The 26,294-nt window shown below is 40.7% G+C and overlaps 1 protein-coding gene across 1 annotated transcript in view; it reads right to left on the bottom strand.

Annotated features, from left to right (window-relative positions):
• atp9b (ATPase phospholipid transporting 9B) overlaps positions 1-26,294 on the bottom strand; it is a 286,554-nt gene that overhangs the window by 157,844 nt on the left and 102,416 nt on the right. Inside the window, exon 8 of the mRNA XM_078216847.1 lies at positions 15,047-15,141. Coding sequence (XP_078072973.1) covers positions 15,047-15,141 — 95 coding nt within the window. The remainder of the gene's footprint in view (positions 1-15,046; positions 15,142-26,294) is intronic.

Here is a 26,294-nt window from a genome sequence, read left to right on the forward strand (position 1 = left end):
AGTGCAGGTGAAGACAAGTTTAGCCTGATCCATATGACCCCCCTACAATCATTATTCCACTGCCACTCACTGTCCAGGTCCACAATGTGAAATATAGGGCCAGTGCAGAAAATCAAAAAGATTTATCTTCTGAATTTTAGCACTTAGATTTTTAGCAAGATTGTTGTGTCCTTTTACATTTCAACTGAAGAATTAATAAAATTTGTATATAGCTGTAACATTCTTATTGTTTCAGTAAATATAGTAAATGCTGCTGCATTGCAGAAACTTGCAAAGGAAGTGTTCAAACCCAACCGAAAACTCAAATACAATAACAAAGGCATGTATTTCAATTAAGATTTCAGATACTTTTGGAGCCGAGTGTACAGCACAGTAACTGCTGCAAATAGTTGCTGTTTTTCAACGGTGGGGCATTGATTTATTTCTTTGTATGGCAAGACAAATGTGAGGTAATGCATTTTGGAAGGTCTAATAAAGATAGGAAATGTACAGTAAATGGCAGAACCCTTGAGTATTGATAGGCAGAGGGATCTGGGTGTACAGGTACACAGGTCACTGAAAGTGGCAATGCAGCTGGAGAAAGTAGTCAAGAAGGCATACGGCATGCTTGCCTTCATTGGCCGGGGCACTGAGTTTAAAAATTGGCAAGTCGTGTTACAGCTTTATAGAACCTTAGTTAGGCCGCACCTGGAAGATAGTGTTCAATTCTGGTCGCCACACTACCAGAAGGATGTGGAGGCTTTGGAGAGGGTACAGAAAAGATTTACTAGGATTTGGCCTCACATGGAAGGCATTAGCTGTGAGGAGAGGTGGGAGAAACTTGGTTTGTTCTTACTGGAACGACTGAGATTGAGGGGCGACCTGATAGAAGTCTACAAGATTATGAGGGGCATGGACAGTGGATAGTCAGAAGCTTTTTCCCAGGGTGGAAGAGTCAATTACTAGGGGGCATAGGTTTAAGGTGCGAGGGGCAAGGTTTAAAGGAGATGTACAAGGCAAGTCTTTTTTTTTTACGCAGAGGGTGGTGGTTGCCCGGAACTCGCTGCCAGGGGAGGTAGTGGAAGCAGATACTATAGAGAGTTTTAAGGGTCGTCTGGACAAATACATGAATAGAATGGGAATAGAGGGATCTGGTTCCCGGAAGGATAGGGGGTTTTAGTTCAGTCTGGCAGCATGGTTGGTGCAGGCTTGGAGGGCCGAAGGACCTGTTCCTGTGTAACTTTCTGTTCTTTGACAGAGGAGGAAGGATGGTAGGTACAGAATGATCTTTAGATGGGATTAATACAGTGCAACATTGACATGAACAAAAATTAGCCAATTTAATCATAGAATCCCCAAGTGCTGAAGGAGGCCATTTGGCCTATTGAGTCTGCACCGATCCTTTATTATAAGAGGAATCAAACATTAAAGTAAGGATGTTGTGCTTCAGCTATTGCTGAGGCCACATCTCAAATAGTGTGTGCAGTTTTGGTCTCCTTATTTAAGGAAGCTTACAAATGCATTGGAGGCTGTTCGGCGGCGATTTACGAGGTTGAGATCAGGAATGAGAGGATTGCCTTCTGAGGAAAGGTTGGACAAATTAGGCTGGTTTCTATTGGAGTTTCAAAGAGTGAGGGGCGACTTGATTGAAGAATACAAGTTCCTGAACGATCTTGACAAGGTGGACGTGGAAGGAACAGAAAGAAAGAGTGGACAAATACTGCCTTATATACTGGGACCCAAGACATACCCCACTAAAGAATCTTAAAGAATGAGGATGAGTCCAAAACTGAGAAGCAGTGTTATAACATTAGGAGTCACCCTTTTAGAACAGGGATGAGGAGAAATCCTCCCTCTCAGAGGACTGTGCGACTTTAGAACGTGGTGGAGATGGGGTCGTTGAATATTTTTAAGGCAAAGGTAGGTGGATTCTTGTTATGCAAGGGAAAGCTTGTTGGGGAGGTAGATTGGAATGTAGAGTTTGAAACACAAAAATTCCAGCCATGATCTTATTAAATAACAGGCTTGAAGGGCCGAATGGTCTACTTCTGCTCCTAATTCATATGTTAATTTCACTTAATTTATAATACGTTCAGTAACCATTTTAGTTCAACTCATCCTTTTACTGAAACAGGAACATGGAAGGATGTTTCTGTAGATCATATCCAAAGTACCATTTGTCATAACTTTTTAAAAAGCACCAATCATGGCTATTTTTTTGTTGAAATGTGTCCTTAATCATTACATGAGGTTCATGACAAATGAAATGATTCTGCTCAATAGCAATAATTAAATGTAAATGCCACTGTTTACCACTTAATGGATTTTCTTAAAAAATGATAAATTACGTCAACCCCAATCATTGCAAATTACAAAGGCCTCAGATACAAGTAATAAATTCAGCTGATTGCATAGGATGAAGAAAATGTCCCAGACTGGGCCTGATGCCAGAAAATGCCCTTCCCTAGAAATGACTGTGAAGCCACAAGAAACCTAACCTGGGCGTTAAGAGTCCTCACACAACAGCGATCTTCAATGACTTGTTGAAATTTTAATTCTCTGATCACATTAAGTGGCTTGGGAAGACAACAAAATCTGGACTATTATCTCTGGTGCTATCATCTCGTCTTTTAAGAAAAGCTCCAAAAGTTTGCAGGTTCATTTATTCAGGGTGTCACGGCGGATTTGGTTGCACTACCCGGCAGATGATGGTACTGACAGCTGATGTCAACATAAGAGCCCACAATCTATTATAGCAGAGAGATGCAAAAAATATCAAGAGATGACTGACAGGTACGAGCACCATGTTTCTGTATCCATTATTGAATTGCCGTTCTGTACACATACCTTTCATTTGTACACGTACTTACAAGAATATAACCACTCTCCTTTAAGACACAGACAGAACTTTAGCAATTTCAAAAGATCTGTTACTGGTACACATTTGAACTCTGGACTCGCCATGCAAAACTAAGTTAATCTTCCATCCTCATAATTAGATATTAACCACAAATGCATTGGCAGAAAAAGGGCAAAGCAAGATATACTTTGGATGCAACTTTTGTCAACTTTAAAACAATGTATTAAATAAGATTGTAACATTTAGGGCATTGCAGCTACCTGTGACATACACAGTCACGCTGTTTTGACATTAACCCAGTAGGTGGCATTACATATACATAAATCGTTTCAATTGCACTTTTACAGAAGTGCGTTCCAGTAACATGCCTTTTAATTTAATTAAGTACTCAAGTTTTGCATTTTTAAACAACATTTTATATGTTTTTTTCAGTTCAAACATTTAGGCAACTAACAAAGTTGAATTGAATATAAAACATTTCTTCCAGGAAAGAAGTCAAACTACAGCTCTTGAGATATAAACAGTGCAATTTTTGTTTCAAAAATATCACTGTTAATATAGACAGATAAAGTATGAATGAGTGATTTCCACCACAAATCCATTACTGAGTAGTCCATAAACTGTAACCCAGGTTTAGCTGGGACTGCTGTGTTCTTCAACTCATTAATTAGGGATTTAGTTTTAAAAATTGCTAGCTCCTTAGGAACAAACTTGCTTTAAATAACTTTGCACGCACACACACACGCACACACACACACAGGTTTCCTCCGGGTGCTCCGGTTTCCTCCCACAGTCCAAAGATGTGCGGGTTAGGTTGATTGGCTATGCTAAAATTGCCCCTTAGTGTCCTGAGATGTGTAGGTTAGAGGGATTAGCGGGTAAATGTGTAGGGATGTGGGGGTAGGGCCTGGGTGGGATTGTGGTCGGTGCAGACTCGATGGGCCGAATGGCCTGTTTCTGCACTGTAGGGTTTCTATGATTTCTATGACACAGGACATTCCAAAACACACTTGTGATATTAACCAAGATGAACCTTATTAACCATGGAGTTAGCCATTTTTTTCAAAATAAAAATATTAATCTTGTAAAATCCCCGATCAGTCACAGAACTGTGGTATCATCGTCAAATGTCTGTAATATTCAACTATATTCATTGCATTACAAATGAGACAGCTTCCAGATTGGTAAACTACAAAAAAAATAATAAATTGCCATCAGGGCAAATCCTTTGACACTGCAAAACATATACACTTAGTACAAAATTATGAGCTAATATGCTTTTATTGATCCTGCACTTTTGTCACCCTACTTTGTAACCCTTATTATTCATTAGCAATGCAAATTTTAAATGATGTGATAAGAGTTCAAAAATGTAATCAAGTACAATAAGACAAGGCTTTGGGTTTAAGTAATTACTATAAAGCACTAAATTCAGTCTGAAGGTTTGAGACAACATCTTAATCCTTCCAATGCAGCTCAATTCCACCTAAAACTATAATTCTATGTGCAATAAATAAACACGCGTTACATTAGGCAAAGTTTACTTGTCTCAAGTCAACAACTTCACTTTGCAAATTGTAATCAGCACCAATTTTAATGAGGGCTCAGTTTACATTTTAATTTCTGCAATTTAGATCATATTTCTCAATAGTTTATAAAAGTAGGTATCTTCTCCTTTACTAATGATATTATCTTACAGCCAAAAATGACTAAATGCTCACATTTCCATTTCTTAAGTGGCTCCAATTCAATCGCCGTAACTGAATGCAAACCTATTAACTTTTTACTTCCATTTAGAAGCTTGTTATTCAATGATGCTGTATTTTTAGATATATACAGTGCCTTTATAACTTCACCTTGTAATTAACATTGTTTGCTGATGATTCTTAAATAAAAACTAGGTGCGTGAAGATATTTAGTTTGTAAGTTACAAATTTAATTGTAGCTATTTTAGCTGAAATGCCGAATCAAACACTTCTAAATGTCATGGATCGCCAAGTTTATACAGAATTAATTATGGCTATATTTTTCTCCATCTTCTTCCTGTCTCTGGCAGGACGTATTTTCTGCCAAAAACATAAATTATGGGTTCTTCTCAATTTTTTGTAGAGTTTAAAATTATTTGATAGATTGATTCTTTCACCATAAACTCCTAGAAACCAGTTAAGAATGCATATTTACTTTAGTAGCTGAAAATATGTTGAATAGTTTTTCAATTTTAAAAAATGGATAAGTAACTTGATTAAACTGAATCAGTACGAGGCAAATCAATTAACTACATTAAACCTGATCCTAATTCAGATATATTATGTCTCCTTACATTCCTGACCACTTACAGCACTTGGCCATTAACTCCATATAACAATTCTCGAAGGTTGCTAACTTAATTCTGATTCTAGAAGTTTCCCTAAAATATACAACTAAACACGAGCAGAATTCTAGCTATTTATCAACAGCTGCATATATTAAGTGCATTCAGATTGTGATATCAGGCCACAAACAAATTTTCATGCTAATAATTTGCTTGGCACAGATTCAAAATAGAATTCAAATCTTGCTTCCACATTTTTTGCGTAAAAAAAATGCAGAAAGGAAAAACTATGAAATATTGCACGAGTAGCAATAATCTTAAGCAGCTGAGAAATGAAATATTTAAATTGTAGACATTATAAACATAATCAGCAAGTTTTCACGATGGTTACACCTTGTTCATTAAAACATAAATGGCAAAGCAGCAAGTACTTAAAGGCTCATATGATACAAATAAAAGCAGAAAATGCTGGAAAAACTCAGCATGTCTGGCAGCATCTGTGGAGAGAGAAACAGAGCTAACATTTCAAGTTCATACAACTTTTCTTCAGAGCCTAGGTCAGTCTTTCAATAGTATTCACTTTGCAATTTTATTGAAGCTTTTGTAGTGATTTAATTTGCAAAATATTGATCCCATCACCACATCACAGCTCCCTTAATACACTGCCCAAAACCGCAGCTACAGAAGTCGAGTTGAGAATAACATACAGAAATGCACAGAGACATTCTAATTCTTACAAACACAACAGGATTCCATTTCTCGATTGATGTTACTAACAGGCCTGACCTGGAAACTCATGTGGATCCTGTCACTTTGATAACTTTAAGCCTTGGTTTTAAATACAATTCTTGGAACACCAGTGAAAGATTCAAGCAACTAATTCAGCTGTTGTACTTCCCATTAAACAGCCAGTCATCTATTCGGAATTGCAAACGTTAAAAGTTACAGTACAAATATATAAAAGAGTAGCTGACAGAAGTTTTAAAATGGACTGTATAGTGTGAAGTATTCATTTGATAATTATGCTTTAGAAAGATGTCACATCTTGGGCGACATGGACAAGTTGGGTCAAAGGGCCTGTTTCCATGCTGTAAACCTCTGACTCAATGACATATTTATTGTTAATAACTTTGGCATGCTATAATTTAAAACACGGAATTGCTTTATAACAATCTAATGGACTAAAATAAACAGCCTCTATCCCAAATGATGGTGATCCTTCATGTTTAAAATGGGGTGTAGGGAGGAGTTGGTACCCTATTCGAAAGAGGAACATTTCCACTGGAAAATTGCAATGCGATGTCAGGACAAAAAACAATGGACAAATTTCAAAGACCTAAAGAGAAATAACTCATCCTTCCTTCAGAGCTCGATGAATTAGCATGCAATCTCCCATATCCCCAAATTGTGGGAAAACGTCCTATTTGTAACAACTAGCTGACAAGGTAGCTAATGGGCAGCACGGTGGCACAGTGGTTAGCACTGCTGCCTCACAGTGCCAGGGACCCGGGTTCAATTCTAACCTCGCGTCACTGTCTGTGTGGAGTTTGCACGTTCTCCCCACGCCTGTGTTGATTTCCTCCGGGTTCTCCCGCAGTCCAAAGATGTGCGGGTTAGGTTGATTGGCCATGCTAAATTGTCCCATGGTGTCAGGGGGATTAGCAGGATAAATGTGTGGGGTTATGGGGATAGGGCCTGGGTGGGACCGTAGTCGGTGCAGATTCGATGGGCTGAATGGCCTCTGTCTGCATTATCGGTTTCGATGATTCTATGGGAATTTAGGAGCAGCACGAAATGCAAAGAGTTTTTGTTAAATTAGACTGGCATATGGAAAGCATTGCAATAAATACACAAAGTGGATTCTTCAGGTACTAAGCACGATAAAATGTACTTCTTTAAAGATAACTACATGATACTTGAATTCAGTATTCTTGATCATTAGCCAAAATGTAAATTTCCCAAATCTGTTTGGGGCAACTTCATGCACATAATAAGCTTCAACATATTATTCACATAAAATTATGTCATCCCTCATAACAAACAATTAAGTCATATGCCTTATTAATCAATGGTATGTTACTGAAGTGTGATGTTAGTGTACCTTTAAGAGATTTTTTTTAATAAATCGTGTTTTCTGCACTTGTAAGCAGGCTTTTTTGGCTTCAGTTGTTTTTTCATTATGTTGCAGGCTTGACTGGAGATGTCCTTTTATTGCAGCTTAAACGGGGGTTTGTTTATTTTTACTGGGATGTTGATGACTCTGCACTGTTAAGAGAAAAACTGGTTGGCAGGTCAGCTGATAGGAGTTTTTATTTTACATTTTCAGTTTGGAGCTGCAGGTTTGAGTTTTGGAAGGGGCATCAAACTGAAAGGAAGTTTCTCTCTCTCGCTCGCCCTGGTTTTGGAAATTCTGCTGGTTAGCTGAAAGCAAGGTCTTGAAATTGGCTGTTGTTGGCTTGCCTAGAGTCCCTGCTGTTTTGGGAAGCTGTTCTGACTTCAAACTGTTCTGAGTCTATCCAAAGAACTGCAGACTTCATCCAAAGGTCTCAAGTCCAGAATCATGTGGGCATTAATTAGTCTTTGCTGTGATAAACCTCTTTAAAAGGGTTTTGTCTACAGCAAGAGTTTTGTTTGATTGGAACACATTAGACATATTTGTTAAGGGGTATACATTTTTGTGGTTGTTTCGTTTCTTCTTTATAACTGAAAAACGTTCTTGCCAATTTTCTTACTATACATGTTAACCATATTCATAAATATACTTAGTTTGATAAAAGCTCATTTGAATCATACTTGAAGTGAAACATATCATGCTCATCTAGCCAAATTCAAGATGCAAAACTTATGATCCAGGCGGGCTCCATAGAACACTTTGGAGTTTCTGACCTGAACCATAACAAAAGAGTTTCTTTCCCCTATAATAATTTAGTGTGTAAAGGTTAGCAGTACACACTAACATACAAATCTTTGCAATTCATATTATTATGAATGCCACTGGAAGTGAGAAAAGCAACAACATTGAAGAATTCTAGTTTCACTGAAGTGCCAATGATGCCAGGCATTGTATTGGATACTACCCCCATGTGTAACATTAAATCTGTTCCGTAAACTTTAAAAGATAAGCATAAAAGCAAGTGACCGGCTCAATACAAAGAATTCACAAAACATAATCGGGCTGAATTTTCCCGGCCAACCCACCACAGGAATCGTAGCGGGCGGGACATGGACCATGCAAAGGTCTGTTGACCTCAGGTGGATTTTCAAGCATTGAGTGAGCGCAGCCAGAAAATCCCGCCCATCATGTCACCAACATAAAATGAGACCTCATAAATCATATCTTTTTAGCAGAAAAAAGCTTGGTAGCACCCATACATACATATATCTGATATCATTAACACTTTAGTGGAAACAAGAATTGTTCGGTGTTGGAGCATTTCTCTCTTCCTATCATCCTCACAGCATTAATAACAGTATCATTTACAAACATTTGTATGCCTGCCATATTAATGTGCACCATTAACAGTAAAGAGTGGGAAATGGAAGCTGTACAAATCTGTACTTATGGTTAAGAAACTCATAAGAGGTTAAAGCATGGCATCTGTAATTTTATCAGCCTTTTGCCAAATGATGACACTCTCAGATGAGATCAAGTAATTTATTTTGAGCAGAGATCTTCAATTACTTTATAGGTACTTCAAACTGGGAATAACTTTAGTTCCTCATCACAAACTGTATGCTTCCCAGCATGGAAGGAAGGGAACCATGAAGGAGATTATACTGGAGTGATTCTCAGCACCTTCTGATGGCTATCTATAGGGTGCACTGCTCTGTCAAACTAGGTGAGTAAAAAGGATGATGCTTGCTGAAAGGAAGAAGGATTAAAGAAATAGACCCAAAACTACTCACAAAAAGTTTTTAAATGAAACAAAATGTGAAACTAAACATTTCAAATGAAATGGCACTAACATATGGACTTCAATAATATAAAGCAGCTGCAGTAGATTTCGTGTTTAGGATTTAAATTACAAATTCAAGTTTTATGTTGCTCAATACAATTTATTTATGAATCTCCATTCCTGCAAATTGACTAACGGTAGTAATGCTATGGCATTATTGTAGAATTTCTGAAAAACAGGCTTTAATGCCTGGATTTTGCACTCAGAGGCAAAGGAATGGTGTTTGCCATACATTAGGATGACAGCTGCCCACAGAGTTTTTGTAGGCTTGCTGTCATCTGATACAATGCTGCACCCTCGACGGCAGATATTTGGCATCCATAAACAGGCCAAGCAACAAAGCTCTTCAATCAGATTCCTCAAAGAGACACACAGTTTCTAAACCAGGAAGTATAAATTAGGTTTGACTTATGTACAGAAACCAAAATAAAGATTGGAAAAGACAGATGAGATTACTGGAGAGATGTGAGACAAAGTTAAAAACTATATAATCTTTCATCTGTAACACTAAAAAACTGAAAGAATGAGATTCCAGGTCTGTAAACTTGAGAGGCAAGGACTGATTAGGGACAGTCAGCATGGCTTTGTGAGTGGAAAATCATGTCTCACAAATTTGATTGAGTTTTTTGAAGGGGTAACCAAGGTGGTAGATGAGGGCAGTGCAATTGATATTGTCTACATGGACTTCAGCAAGGTTTTTGACAAGGGACCATATGGTAGGCTGTTGCATAACGTTAAATCTTATGGGATCCAGGGTGAGGTAGCCAAATGGATACAAAATTGGCTTGATGACAGAAGACAGTGGGTGGTATAGAGGGTTGTTTTTCAAACTGGCGGCCCGTGACCAGAGGTATCTCTCAGGGATCAGTGCTGGGTCCACTATTATTTGTCATTTACGCTAATGATTTGGATGAGAACTTAGTAGGCATGGTTGGTAAGTTTGCAGATGACACCAAGATTGGTGGACAGTAAAGAAGATCTAAAATTGCAACAGAATCTTAATCAATTGGGCCAGTGGGCTGACGAATGGCAGATGGAGTTTAATTTAGATAAATGTGAAGTGATGCATTTTGGTAGATTGAACCAGGGCAGGACTTATTCCGTTAATGGTAGGGCGTTGGGGAGAGTTACAGAACAAAGAGATCTAGGGGTACAGGTTCATTGCTCCTTGAAAGTGGAGCCACAGGTGGATAGAGTGGTGAAGGCGGCATTTGGCATGCTTGGTTTCATTGGTCAGAACATTGAATACAGGAGTTGGGACATCTTGTCGACATTGTACAAGACATTGGTAAGGCCACACTTGGGAATACTGTGTACAGTTCTGGTCACCCCATTATAGAAAGGATATTATTAAACTAGAAAGAGTGCAGAAAAGATTTACTAGGATGCTACCGGGACCTGATGGTTTGAGTTATAAGGAGAGGCTGGATAGACTGGGACTATTTTCCCCTGGAGAGTAGGAGACTTTGGGGTAATCTTATAGAGATCTATAAAATAATAGATCAGCGAGATAGTCAACATCTTTTCCTAAAGGTAGGGGAGTCTAAAACTAGAGGGCATAGGTTTCAGGTGAGAGGGGAGAGATACAAAAGGGTCCAGAGGGGCAGTTTTTTCACACAGAGGGTGGCAAGGTGTCTGGAACAAGCTGCCAGAGGTACTAGTAGAGGCAGGTACAATTTTGTCTTTTAAAAAGCATTTAGACAGTTACATAGGTAAGAAGGGTATCGGCCAAATGCAGGCAATTGGGACTAGTTTAGTGGTTTACAAAAAAAAGGGACGGCATGGACAAGTTGGGCCGAAGAGCCTGTTTCCATGCTGACTCTATAAAATTAACTTTCAGGGCCAGAGAGGCTATTTGGTATCAATTGTGACTTATTGTGCATTGGAAATTCACTTACTCCAGAATGCATCAGTGCTAAATTTTTCTGGCATGTTCAATGGATAAAAAAAAGTACCATAATTTATTGACTCTTGCAATGATTTCAATGCTGAGCCTATTGTCATGGTACTTTTATAATGCAGCTTATAGAGAAGCAGGGTAATTCAGACTGCAACAGCTGGATTTCCACGCTTAACTGCACGTGCTTAGTCTAGAAGTCACTGTCCGATTTACCCCATAGTAACAAAGAGTGCTGCTGGCCTCACCGATGTGCTCATTGCAAAATCCAGGCAGTGTGTCTAACTTAATCTTGTAGTGTATAAAGGGATAACTTTATAGATTGGATGCTCACAGAAGAGACAAAACAAGAGACAGGTTAAAGGACTCAATACAGTTAGAAAGGCTGTATTTAAAATCAGTCAATAACCATTTACTTTTAAGTTTGTCAGGTTTGGGTTGGTTGGTGGGAGAGGATGGTAATGTGTATTCCAGGATGCTTGGATTTGATGACAATCGGTCAAGATTTTGCCTCTCTACTTGTGTCTCCTCCTTTTAAAACTATCTGTGACATACGATTTCCGTCAACCCCCATGACAACCCCTCCTAAACGGCACTGTTTATTTTTGTCTGGTATGCCTCTGAGTTTTTCGACATTAATGGTGCTACATAAATGCAAAGTATGATTGTCACAGTTTCTCTCCTGTTTAAACACATTCTTTTTACACATTTTCGCGGTAGTAATAATGAATGGTTTGACAGGAGAAGCACATAGAAACTTCAGGAAAAAGGGCAAGACCGACAAGATTTTTAAAACAATCTAAAACTATAGGCGTAAACATAGAAAAAAAATAAATTGCATGTAGATCTAAACATCAGTTTGTATATTTCAAGAATAAGAGTTTGATCATACTATGCCTGTGAGACTTCAGAACAAACATTTAAATTTTCAAATTGCACAGATGATGAAAATCTCAATATCTTGCAATATTAGTTCAAGTACACAAAAGAAAGTTGACTACGAGCGGTGGAAGCTGAGACAATCGATGATTTCAAAATGGAAACTGGATAGGCACTTGAGAGAAACAAGCTTGCAAAGCTACGAGGATAGATGGGAAGAATAAGACCGACTGTGGAGTTTGCACATTCTCCCCGTGTCTGCGTAGATTTTCTCCGGGTGCTCCTGTTTTTTCCTCTCACACTCCAAAGATGTGTGGGTTAGGTTGATTGGCCATGCTAAATAGACCCTGAGTGTCAGGGAGATTAGCAGGATAAATACATGGGTGGGATTGTTGCCGATGCAGACTCGATGGGCTGAATGGCCGCCTTCTACACTGTCGGGATTCTATGATGATTCTATGACTGCATTGTTCTACAGACTAGTATGGGACTTGATGGTCTGAATGGACTCTTACACTGTAAATTATTCTAAATTTACATCATTAAATGCACTTTGGAACCACACCCCTTCAAGGCACAAGTGTACCTCAAAGCATCTAGTAGTTAAAATATATAAACTCCCAAGACTGCTCAAGTCTTTAGCACTTGCGCATTAAATGTTTCTCTATAAGTCATGGGTACAACCCTCTTATCATACTGCATGGTTCAGATTAAATTCTCAAGTTACCTGCTTGTTCTAATATAACAAAGTGGTTAGCACTGCTGCCTCACAGCGCCAGGTACCTGGGTTCAATTCCCGGCTTGGGTGACTGTCTGTCTGGAGTTTGCATGATCTCCGTGTCTGCATGGGTTTCCTCTGGGTGCTCCGGTTTCCTCCCACAGTCCAAAGGCGTGCAGGTTAGGTGGATTGGCCATGCTAACTTGTCCCTTAGTATCATGGAGACGAGCTGGGAAAATACATGGGGTTATGGGGATAGGGCTTGGGTGGGATTGTGCTCAGTGCAGACTAGATGGGCCAAGTGGCCTCCTTCTGCACTGTCGGGATTCTATGATTCTAAAGTTCACTTTGCCCAGTTTTGTGCAGATCGAGAATAAGCAATATTAGCATCACCTCAACAGGTGATCACACAATCTGCAAATAGCACTTTGGGAGGAAAAGCATCACTTTACAGCAAAACCCCATTCAAGTATTGGTATCACAGAATTGTTATTAGCTGTTCTGACAGACCCTGCTCTGCCATGAGAAGAAAATCAAAGTATACCTTAGAAGGGACACAAAACTAAATGGATCATTTTGAAATTTGATAAAGTAATGAATCATATTTTAATTTTTGAAGTGAAAAATCACATTTGGAGAAACGTACATTATGCAATGAGAAAACAACAAATTCTTGATGTACAATTGAGACAGGTCAGTACAAAACTGCAAGTAGATTCAATTATATACCTTTGATTTAACATTTTAACTACATTTTTAATTTTTTTGGTTCTTGTGCTTGATCTATCTTCACAGCTAATGCATCGTGTACTTTTTGCAAAAACATGAACTAAATGTTGGAAACTAGTTTGAAACGAGATAGGTGGGCACACTGTGGCTACAATGGCTTACACAGCTTAAAGCTGCTTATACGCAGAAACTCAACACCACATGATTCAGAGGCCTCAAGCATGGAATAAAATATGTATCCTGCTGGTTATTTATGATATTAATTTCTATTTCATTCATGCAAACATAAAGAGGAACTTAACAGAAACTGGTATTTGCACATTTATATGTTCTTTGCATTGTATAAACCATAATTAAATGTTTAAAATTTAAACAATTACTTGACTTCTTGGTTAGCAAATACATCAAGAATTTACCCTTTCGGATTTGTTTGCATCATTATGCAGTTTTGGATAACATAATGAAGGACAAATTGCTCCTTATCAGTGCAGATTGTAAAGCACATATTAACTGGAATTTCAAACAGCTGGACTATAAAATGCTTTTAATGCATGATTTTAATCAGTTAACCATATGTGTTTTGCAAAAGATAGGCTCTACAATGCGAATACAATTTTTGTGTTTGTATTCAGGCTACACATCAGCTGGTCTGCTTACTTCAAGTAATGCATCTTTGATCACCAACTGTCCCTGCCAGATCCACCACCATCTACATTCCAATAAAACATTTGATTCTCATACCATCACTTCCATTTTCCTCAGGATCTTATGATGCCTCTTCAATCTCAAGGTGGAGATCCACCCATACTGCATCTAGGAAACTTTTGGTCACGCTAAATTCAAGAAAGGAGCTTCTTCCACCACTCTATTGTTATTGCATAATGTTATAAAAGCTCCATTAACTGAATCCCTTTGTCTGATTGGAACCTCTGGATTAATTCAGGATGAGTATTGTGTTTGGTATTGCTGTGCCGTGATGACTATGTTGCCTACATACAAACTAATTGCTTCTCAGTGAGCCACTGGTAATTAATAACACAATTATATTGTTTCATCTAAACGAACAGTAATCCACAAAGCTCGCTAAACCCCAATCTGATTCTGGAGTCTGAACCATAGGAGCCCTAGCAAGCAGAAGAGGCCATCCTGTCCATCAGATCCGCATGGACTCTCCGAAAGAACATCCCATTCTGGCCCTTCCCTGCCCTATCCCTATAACCCGGCACATTTACCATGGCTGATTCACCTAACCCGTACATCTTTGGATTGTGGGAGGAAACTAGAGCACCCGGAGGAAACCCACGCAGACATGGGGAGAACGTGCAGACTCCACACGGACAGTCTTCAAGATTGGAGCAATCCCTGAACACTGGACTGAAATTTCAGCCCAGATTTGGGAAGAGTCTACCATATATAGTTTAACGCCAACAGGAACATCACTAGTTTTCTCTCCACTAATCCATTCTGCCAGAATGCAATGACACTATGCGCTCTGTCGATCTGGTTCAAATTTTCTTGCAAATGTTTGTTTCAGGGAAGTTCAGTACAAAGTTGCACAGCACAGTGTTCAACCCATAGTTGAGGACATTGGAATATAACTACAGAAACCATTTTTCCTCCCCCAAACTAATTGTGCTTCCATGTACCATGTTAAAAGATACTGCTACAAAAGCATGCCCTGCTGATGGGAAACAAATAGTGCAAGTACTATACTTACACCCAAAGCTGGTAATCTTTGCGTACAGCAAACAGCTACCCTGAGCTTCCAGTCTGTCTCACCATCCAGTTGATCTGTACGGACGAAACACGCACCTTGAAAAAACAAACAGATTAGCTTAGTTAGTTCTGATCATCTGTTAAAAATGAGAGAAATGTGCTTATCACATCAATTTCTCAAACTTGAGAAATGAGAAAGACAAAATTCAACTCCATTTCGTACATAGCAACCTGCTGTCTTAAAACCACCACTGCTGTTTGTTTTCTGTTACTCTAATTGGTGTATTTTAAATCATATTTCTTGCTGTGAATGTAAGACTTGTTAATCTTTCATTACAAAAGGTATTCATACTATTTACCAAAGGCAATGTGATGACATCCATTCGTCACTGATTTCATTTATTTTATTTATTAGTCACAAGTTTACTTTCACACTGTGAAGATGCTGTGAAAATCCCCTGGTCACCACACTCCGGTGCCTGTTCGGGTACATTAACGGAGAATTTAGCATGGCCAATGCATGTAACCTGCACATCTTTGGACTGTGGAAGGAAACCGGAGCACCCGCAGGAAACCCACGGAGACACGGGGAGAACATGCAAACTCCAGACAGACAGTGACCCAAGCCGGGAATTGAACCCAGGTCTCTGGTGCTGTGAGGCAGCAGTGCTAACCACTGAGCCACCATGCCGTCCATGTTGGCGATATTAGAATTACCAGATCTTTCAGCAGCATCTCCCTAACCTCAGTTTCCTTATGTCTATTTCCAGAATACATTTGGCAAAACTCCCTTGTACCCCATATGACTGCATACATGTTATGTCCTCTTGTGTACATGAAACAAGCTGAAGAGCTGTTTTTCCTGTGCTGCCAACATATATTCAAAAACACAATTTCATTACAACTTTTCGGATAGCTGGGGGCACAGCATTCCTCTTAGGCAATTGTGGAGAAAAACGTTTGAACATCAGAGAAAAGGCTGATGAAACCTTGCATGCTTTTAAACTCATTAATGGGGAACAGAACGCATTTTTTGGTGGTGTGGAGAAGGCATGGGAATATATACCAGACAGAATCAACACCCTCTCTCTTTACCACTCCGAAGACCTACAGGAGATACAGAAGAGCTGTGTCTAAAGGAACAGCAAACGCATAATGGAAGAGCACAGCATGCAACAGGCAGTGGACCGCATCATAAATAACTGACGTCTTGTGAGGTAGTTGTAGCTGATTTATTCAGGTTAAGTGTTAAAAGCGTGAAGTTTGATGGACAGATCAAGGCTAGGGCATGCGGTTTTATTAAATATACATTGTCATTTACAGAACAACAGACATGAGCATAAATATCAATTGAGCAGAAGCACAAATAAGAATGGTGGATGCAGTGACAAGTAGATAAGCATGCTTAGATCTTCAAAGCATACCACTGCTCTCAACAGTTAAGAGGAATCTAGTTAGTCATATCCAAAGAATAGCACACAAATGTATTATCACCAACACCATTTGAAGCAGATACAACGACAGAAAAACAGCTCTCCAGGGATCAAGTGGTAAAGTACACAATTTTCCTTGAGAATGCAACAATGTGTTTTTAAAAGAAGTATGGCAAGTTGCAAGCCCATATTGAGCAGTCACTCATCTCCTCTGACATGACACTGCAAGATGGGTGGGTTGTGCAGTGAGATTGAACAGCCATCCCCCATGTGTGACATAAGGCAGTGCCACCTCTCCATCTGCATTTTTGCCACTGAATATGTGGCAGCAACAAGGCATGTCTCGAATTTGGTCAGCTTAAATGTATTGGGCAGCAGATATCGACGGAGGGGAAGAATCCCAACACACCGCACAAACATTCACACAAATCATGAGATGACATTCTGCACCACAGCCACGCATGAAGTAGAACAAGCCAAGCGACACTCACGTCAGAAGCGTGTGCGTGTCGTTGTGCAACTGTACACAAATTATAGTTCACACTGTCCTTAAAATAGAAGGCCCTGGCAGTAACATGAAGTTCATAACACACAAGTAGCAAAAATGAGGGGGAACATACTCTGATAGTCTTGCACAACAAAACCAGATTGTGCATTGTCTAATACATCTGAAAGCTCTCTATTCTTTTATTGTGAGCCAGCAATAATCCATCATGCTGTAAAAACCAAGTCAGGGTGGAATTAGTATTTCTGTAACTAACTTATCCAAAATATCAATACTCAATTGCAGAAAACTCAGTGAAAGAACAGGCCAATGAGATATTTCTCTTCTACCTACAACAGTTGGTCTTCCACCTTTTCTGGCCAATATGCATGTTGATCAATCATGATATACCCACCAGGACTTTGTAACAGGAATCTCTCCTGTGCTATTCACTTCTCTCATTCGCATGGCAATGCTCCAAAATCTTGCCCTTCATTCGGTGTACCATGGTCAAAATACACAAGCTTTCATTGCAACCCTGAAGCTGCACAAGTTCATCCTTAATATAACAGAGCCCTAATGAGATAAATTGCTATTTTTTGGGAAAGCAATGATTAGTATCACTGACCACAGATGAATCAACTGCTGGCACTTTCTCCAGACATTCCACCATTCTATTTGCGTCTACATTTTGTTTTGTGAGCAGCCAACACAGGAATGTCAAGCCAGGGATTGTCATGACAACGGTGACATTGGTGGTACTTCTGCTTCAATCTGAAATATGATTTCCAAATTGCAGGAACCATCAGTTCATCTTTAGCACATATTCCACGGGTTGTCAGAATATAGAGTGTTATAGAGAGAATCAAGGTGCTCCTGAGAAAATGCTTTAATTTTCAGAATTTCCCAACACGTGTTGCATGGCCAATCTATCAGCTTGGCTACATACGTCTTTAATGCAATTCACCTAATCAGTGCATGTATAGGAGATATATTAATCTGTTATATCTGATTGTTTCACTAAGCAATATTAGTTTCTTGGGCACAGTGACGTGCCGAAAAATTCTGCGCAAAACCTCCAAGTGGTGATGTAGTGGACTATTAATCCAGAGACCCAAGGTGGGGTCTCTGGGGACCTGGGTTCGAGTCCCACCACGGCAAATGGTGAAATTTGAATTTAATTTTAAAAACATGTAATTGTGGGTGGGATTTACCGGCCACGAAACTGGAAAATCTGGCCCAAGGTCAATGAACACCTCCCCCCACCCCCCCCGGACAGGAAATCCTCTCCCCCCCACCCCCCAAAAGTCTAATAATGACCATGAAACCATTGTCGATTGTCGTAAAACCCCATCTGTTTCGTTAATCCCTTGAGGGAAGAAAATCTGCCATCCTTACTTGGTCTGGCCTACTTGTAACTCCAGATCCATAGTAATGGGATTGACTCTGAAATGGAGGGAAGTTAGGGATGGGTGATAAATGCTGGCCCAGCCAGCATCGCTCACATCCTGCAAATTAATCATATAAGGGACATTGGTGACGTATTCTTCAGATTGGTCTGGTCAGAATTGCGAAAAGGTCATTTCCATAAAATCAAGTGCACAAGCAATGGTGGACTTGCACATCAGATTCACTGGGATCTGTTGAGAAAAGACAGGACACGGTGCTTCAAGAGTTTAGATGCAGGATGCATACCCTAAACACCCCAAGCTGTCTTTTCTCTTCATACGATTCCTACAGTGCAGGAGGCGGCCGTTCAGCCCATCGAGTCTGCACCATCCCTCTCTGACAGAGTGCCTTTCCTGGCACTTCCCCACCCTATCCCTGTAACTTCACACATTTACTATGGTTAATCCATCTAGCCTACACATCTTGGGACACTAAGAGGCAATTTAGCATGGCCAATCCACCTAACGTGCACATCTTTGGTCTGTGGGAAGAAACCAGAGCAGCCGGAGGAAACCCACCCAGCAAACATGCGAAGAATGTGGCAAACTCCAAGGCGGGAATTGAACCCGAGTCCCTGGCACTGTGAGACAGCAGTGCTAACCACTGTGCTACCGTGCTATCCCATAACTGTAAGGGCCTTACCACATATTTGCAGAATTTTAAAAAAATTTAACATATCCAGCATTTTCAGCTTTTCCCTTTCATCCGACTATGTGTTAGGACTTCTTGTTTGGGGGCAGGAATTGGTGGGATAGAGAATCCATGAACACCGGGCGGCACGGTAGCACAGTGGTTAGCACTGCTGCTTCACAGCTCCAGGGACCTGGGTTCGATTCCCGGCTTGGGTCACTGTCTGTGTGGAGTTTACACATTCTCCTCGTGTCTGCGTGGGTTTCCTCCGGGTGCTCCGGTTTCCTCCCACAGTCCAAAGATGTGCAGGTTAGGTTGATTGGCCATGCTAAAATTGCCCCTTAGTGTCCTGGGATGCGTAGATTAGCGGGATTAGCGGGTTAAATATGTAGGGAAAAGGGGGTAGGGCCTGGGTGGGATTGTGGTCGGTGCAGACTCGATGGGCCGAATGGCCTCTTTCTGTACTGTAGGGTTTCTATGATGAACACATTTCATATTGGATAAGTTGCACGAGTTGAGCAAAAAGTGCACTTCTCATTTTGAGAGAAGGATGATTGCGATGGATACAGCTGATTTGAAACATTCCAATGTCTGCCCTCATGTTCAATTTGACCTTGGCCACGAATCTCAAAAGCTATTCAGAGATAAGTGCAGCACAGCAGACAGTGGTAAAGTAAACTGGTTGATTCTTCTACTGGTAAGGAAAATGGCAGGAGGGTACAGGAAGCAGAACCCACGACTAACACTCATGACAGCTACCATAAATTGAAAACTGCAGGTAGAGGAAGAAGTGGCATTTAAATATGCTGCAAAATGATAAAAAAAATATTTTTGAAAAAAATGTATGTTTTTCTCACTGTCATCTGTAGAACTGCAAGAAGTCTCACAGGTTAAAGTCCAAGGCGGCCTTCACGACACACGACAAGGCAGAATAGCTGAGCAAAAACTGATAGCCAAGTTCTACACACGAGGACGGCCTCAACCGGGATCTTGGGTTCATGTCACACTATCTGTAACCCCCACGACTTGCCTGGGCTTGCAAAATCTCATTAACTGTCCTGGCTGGAGACAATACACATCTCTTTAACCTGTGCTTAGCCCTCTCTCCACTCACATTGTCTGTACCTTTAAGACTTGATTACCTGTAAAGACTCGCATTCCAACCATTATCTTGTAAATTGAGTTTGTATCTATATATGCCCTGTTTGTGAACAGAGCTCCCACTCACCTGATGAAGGGGCCGTGCTCCGAAAGCTTATGGCTTGTGCTACCAAATAAACCTGTTGGACTTTAACTTGGTGTTGTGAGACTTCTTACTGTGCTTACCCCAGTCCAACGCCGGCATCTCCACATCATCTGTAGAACTACCATGGCAGACTACAAACAACTCACTCTATTGCACCTTTTACATCCTCTTGAAAGTACCAAATCTTAAAGTGACTTTAATATATGGAAAGAGTGGCAAAACTGCTGCAATTTTCATTACTAGTGCATGAAATGCATACCTTATTTTGCCTCAGACCTCCTTTAAGAATCCCCTTTAAAATCACCACTTACAGCAGCATATAGATCATCCCTACTAACTTCCTGGATTTTGCAGTACCACCAACAGGGAGGCTGTCATGCCTCACCATTATTATAGGATAAAACTGTCAGCCACCTCTGCTGTCCACACATATGCAGTTAAAGGCTGGATTCCGGAAGTTGCTGTCAGTGATACCCTGCTTCTCCACAGGCTGCAGTCTTCACCAATGGATTCAGTACAGAAATCACTGGAGTGATGTAAAGTTAGGCTAATTACTTACTGTTTCCGCACTAGAAGGTTAGAAATGCGACAGATGCTCAGCAAGTGAAGGGGGGAGGTGGAACAAAAGGGGACGTCTGTGATAGGGTGGAGGGCAGCACAGATTAAATGACAAAAGGTACATGGTACAAAAGTCAAAGGGAATAGTAATGGGACAAGTAAATAAATAAAAGATGTGTTTAGATGAGGTGTGAATGCCAGTTTAGTAGCAAACATCAAAGAAACACAAAACAAAATGGAGGCAAAGGTTCATTGAATCATAGAATCCCTACAGTGCAGGAGGCCGCCATTCGGCCCATCAAGCCTGCACCGACAACAATCCCACACAGGCCCAATCCCTGTAACCCTGCACATTTACCCTAGTCCCCGTCACTAATGGGCAATTTAGCATGGCCAATCCTCCTAACCCGCATGTCTTTGGAGTGCGGGAGGAAGCAGGAGCACCTGGAGGAAACCCACGCAGACACGAGGGGAATGTGCAAACTCTACACAGACAGTGACCCGAGGTTGGATTTGAACCTGGGTCCCTGGCGCTGCGAGGCACCAGTGCTAACCACTGTGCCACCCTTGACTTAAAATTGTTGAAGTCCAAAAGACTGTAGCGACTGTTATGACTTAAAATTGTTGAAGGGCAGAAGGCTGTACGGTGTCCAGTTAAAAGATGAGTACTGTTCCTCGAGCTTGTATGGAGCTTCATTGGAACACGCTAGCAGACCAACGACAGAAAAGTGTAGTTGGGAGCAAGGTAGAGATTTGAAATTACAAGGGATTGGAAGTTCAGGGTCATGTTTGCGGTCCGGGTAAAATCCATTACATTTCTGTCTTTCCACAGTTCTGATAAATGTTCACCAAGATGTTGGGTGACCTGCTGGATAGTTGCAGCATTTTCTATCTTTTATTCCAGATTTCCAAGTATTTTGTTTCAGAAAACATTTGGGCTTGTTTAATCAGAAGTGATGAGTCTTTAAACAGCATTAGCAGTGATAACTTCTGAACTGGCTTTGACCCCCTAAAAATTTCAATCCCTCCGAAAAAAACTGAATTAAAAATGGAGTAATTCTATTTTATGTTTCGCCCTAATCCTACGCGCATGACCCAATTTTTATTTCATTTCCCATATAATGATTTGGAGGCAGTTCACGTTTCTCAGTCCAGATTCTTCAATATGATGGGTGGCAATATAATTGGGCAGCACGATGGCAGAGTGGTTAGCACTGCCGCCTCACAGCATCAGGGACCCGAGTTTCATTCCCGGCTTGGGTCACTGTCTGTGTGGAGTTTGCACGTTCTCCCCATGGGTTTCCTCCGGGTGCTCCGGTTTCCTCCCACAGTCCGAAAGACGTGCTGGTTAGGTGCATGGGCCACGCTAAATTCTCCCTCAGTGTACCCAACAGGCGCCGGGGTGTGGTGATTAGGGGAATTTCACAGTAACTTCATTACAGTGTTAATGTAAGCCTACTTGAGACACTAATAAATAAACTTGAAAAAAAAATTGATTGAAGAACCTCTATGCTGCTAGCCCTGCTGAAACATCACAAAATCCCCGCAGAAGCCACCGTTCTTGATCAGATGGCTGAGAACTAGAAATCTCCACTGAGCAGCTGCTGACCAGTTTAAATGCTAGATGAATGGCAAAAGCCGTTCCTTCGCTCCTCCAGGTCGCTACTGAAAGACTCCGATACCAAGGTCTCGCATTCTCATTGAAAAGAGTAATCTATCCACAATATCCTTATTCTAATACTGTAAACCTTGAACACAAAATATAAAAAAAGGCTGAGAGAGCTATTTTCAGATACAAGCCAGGTCGACCATTGACTCAGCTGAACTTTAAGGAGCTGAAGCTGTGCATTGCTGCAAACCACCCTGTGGCCTGACCCAGTTTCCATGGCATTGTATGCACAGGAGCAGGCGTGATAGGCTCACTATTGTCTGTCCCTGGAGAGCACAGAAAACCCCCAATTGAGAAAGTGATGCATTAGTTATATTATTAAATACAAAATATTTAAGAAATCTTTAAAGGATATTGAAATACAGGAGGCCTGAAAGTGGATTTAATAATGTAAACTGATTTTTTGATTTAGTTCAGTGTACAAAAAGTGTGGTGTATATTAAGCAAAAAAAGGTCGTCAGCTGATTCAAAGGGACAACACGGTGGCACAGTGGTTAGCACTGCTGCCTCACAGCGCCAGGGACTCGGGTTCAATTCCTGTCTCGGGTCACTGTCTGTGTGGAGTGTGCACGTTCTCCCCGCGTCTGCATGGGTTTCCTCCGGGTGCTCCGGTTTCCTCCCACAGTCGAAAGAAGTGCGGGTTAGGTTGATTGGCCATGCTAAATTGACCCTAGTGTCAGGGGGATTAGCAGGGACAGACAATATTTGGGGTTACAGGAATAGGGGCTGGGTGGGATTGTGATTGGTGCAAACTCGATGGGCCCAATGGCCTCCTTCTGCCCTGTAGGGGTTCTATGAAAAATATCACATTAAAATTAAGAAAAAAAACAGGAGGAAGTTACACAGTTGTCATTTAACTGAAGAGCGGTTTTGGATGAACTAAAGCTTACCAAACAAGTCACAAGACTATTTCATAGGTTTCAACTTCTTGCTAGGTATTTTGTTACACTGAAATATATGCAAGCTTATCCACACTTTTTTTTAAAATGCATGATACATGTCTATGGGTCTTAGTATTCCACAAATGCATCTATCCCAGGAGCTCATGCTGTTTGGAGTCCTGAGTTATAAGGAAACGTGGCAATTGTGTGTAATGTGCACAGAGGCTGGATTATCTTAATAGCTGAAAGGTATCAGAGAGAGGTTACTGCCCAGTTGGCAGCAGAATATAAAAGAGAGTGATCTAATCGATGGATTTAAACATCAAAAAAACATGCAGGGAAGTTGCGCCCGTCAACTGAGTCCAAAAGACAGGATTCATCATCCTTTGCAAACTTTCTTTCATAGATGGTCAGGGGCGTCACATAAACTTGCTCAACCTACCCAGAAAAGACCTGCTGCAGCATTATATCGGCTGCTGTGTAGTTACTAACTAGGACCTCCACAGCAATGTACTTCCAAATGAGGAGCATGTAATTGGCCAACTGTGGACCTGGTCTACACAAATGAATGGTATTCAGTGATAGAAGTATAATAAAACTGCATTTTAGAAACAGAAAATACTACTACTTCTTGCATGAAATAAATTTGCGTTTAAATAGTAGCTTTTACATTCTCAATATCTAAGATCTTTGTGGACACTTTATTACTTTCGACATATGCTCAATCATGATACTTATTTGCAGCCAACTCTTCCACAAGCTGCAATGCTGTGAATCATTGATATCATCACAGAAACTCAACAGTAAAAGGAGGCGGCCATTCGGCACATTGAGACCGCACTGACTCTCCGACAATGCTTCTGATCCAGGCCCGTCTATCCTCGTAACCCCACGCATTTACCCTGCTAATCCCCCCGAACATCTTGGATCATTAAGGAGCAATTTAGTTTCAGGTGTTAACCCACACATCTTTGGACTGTGGAAGGAAACCCACGCAGTCACGGAGTGAACATGCAAACTCCACGCAGACAGTCATCTAAGACTGGAATAGATCCCACGCTCCTGGCGCTGAGACACAGAAATACTAACCACTCTGCCACCCTACAATGCAGTTATTCTATTTGTGGTGGTATTAAAGGATAAATGGTGTCTAGGATACTAGCTCGCTCTCTCTGAACAGCGTCTTCATTTTTGAAAATAAGTCTATCTGCATAGACAAAATGGTTTGATGAGCTGCATTTTGCTCTAAGTGACAAATATTCGTTGAGCTTGCACTGCGCAGCAAGTTACCACCTAAACATCCAAAAGGTGCAGCACACTCTTAAACAGGACATCTGAGGCCTGTGTGAAGAGGGCATACAACAAGATTGAATATTCGTTCCTGAGCAACACAGAGTCCAAACCAGGAAGTGAAAGTTTGAATAGGATTACATACAATATACAGCACAGAAACAGGTCACGTGGTCCAACCAGCCCATGATGTGGCAATGCCGGCGTTGGACTGGGGTAAACACAGTAAGAAGTCTCACAACACCAGGTTAAAGTCCAACAGGCGCATTTGGTAGCAAAAGCCACTCGCTTTCAGAGCGCTTGCTGCCCCTTCGTCAGGTGAGTCACCTGACGAAGGGGCACCAAGTGCTCCGAAAGCTAGTGGCTTTTGCTACCAAATGCACCTGTTGGACTTTAACCTGAACCAGCCCATGCCAGTCTTGATGTTCCACTCAAGCCTCCTCCCATCTTTTCTCATCTAATCTATCATGGTAACTTTGTCTTCTCCCTTAAATGCTTGTCTAGCCACCTCAAATGCATCCACATTATTCTTTCCAACCCCTCCCCGAGGTAACAAGTTCCATATTTTTTCCCCATTCTTTGGGTGCAGAAGTTTCTTCTGAATTCCTCATTGGATTTCTTGGTGACTGCCTTACATTGATGACCTCTAATTATGTTTTGCCCATGAGAGGAAACATTCTCTCCTGTTTCACTGTACCAAAATTTTCCATAATTTTTTAAGAATATCAAAATCAGGAACAGAAGTTAGGAATGAGCCTTCCTGCTTGCTGAAACTCATTGTCACTGCCAGGGAGGGTGACAGTAATTAAGACTTACCACAGCAGTTAACTTACGCTAGGATGGCTTGACTTAACGCTTTATGGCAATTTTAATTCACATCTGTGATGCGAGTACAGGACCTTCACACCATTCAATACATTTGAATGGAGAGTCAGATGGCAGGATGCTGTTATGATGCAGCTCAGGGAAACGTAGTGCAACTTCTGGATTTTCAGGTTTAACTGTGTTCCGCGGAAGTTGCTATCCTATTTGCATATAAATAAGTGGTCCTGCAGTGGAGCTTGAACTCATGCCTTTTAACTCAGATGCGATTACCGAGACAAGATGATAGTTAGAACATGTTTCAACACTGTCAACAAATATACAGAGAAAGTCAAGTATCAGTACCTTTATTTTGGTTAATCCACTTTCCAGATACATCATTGGGAACTGGTATACCCAGTCTAATGCCTTTCTGGTGTTACAACAAAATAGAAACCCAAATTTCTGACAGCGTTGTAGTACAGAAGATTTCAGGGTTCTTAGATTTCTTCCTTTAAAAAAAATCAACAACTATGACCTTGAAGTAAATTATTTTCTTACAATGGCTAATTTAATTAAGACATGGCTTGACTACAGGTTTGTGTCCCCTCTGTTTTTCTAGAGTGAGGGAGGGAACTTCATATTGTATGGCAAGTTCATGTTAAAGGTAATTTATTAATAAGGATCCAGCTGTTCAGTAGCAGTTGCATACTAATGCTTTTTAGGAATTACTTATCTGCAGTAACTCAACCAGTCATCTAAAACGCGGCAATATTGCAGTTGACTCGAGTCATGAAAGGCTGACTTT

This window comes from Mustelus asterias, chromosome 7 (genome assembly GCF_964213995.1).
Source record: "Mustelus asterias chromosome 7, sMusAst1.hap1.1, whole genome shotgun sequence".
In the NCBI taxonomy this organism is placed as follows: domain Eukaryota; kingdom Metazoa; phylum Chordata; class Chondrichthyes; order Carcharhiniformes; family Triakidae; genus Mustelus; species Mustelus asterias.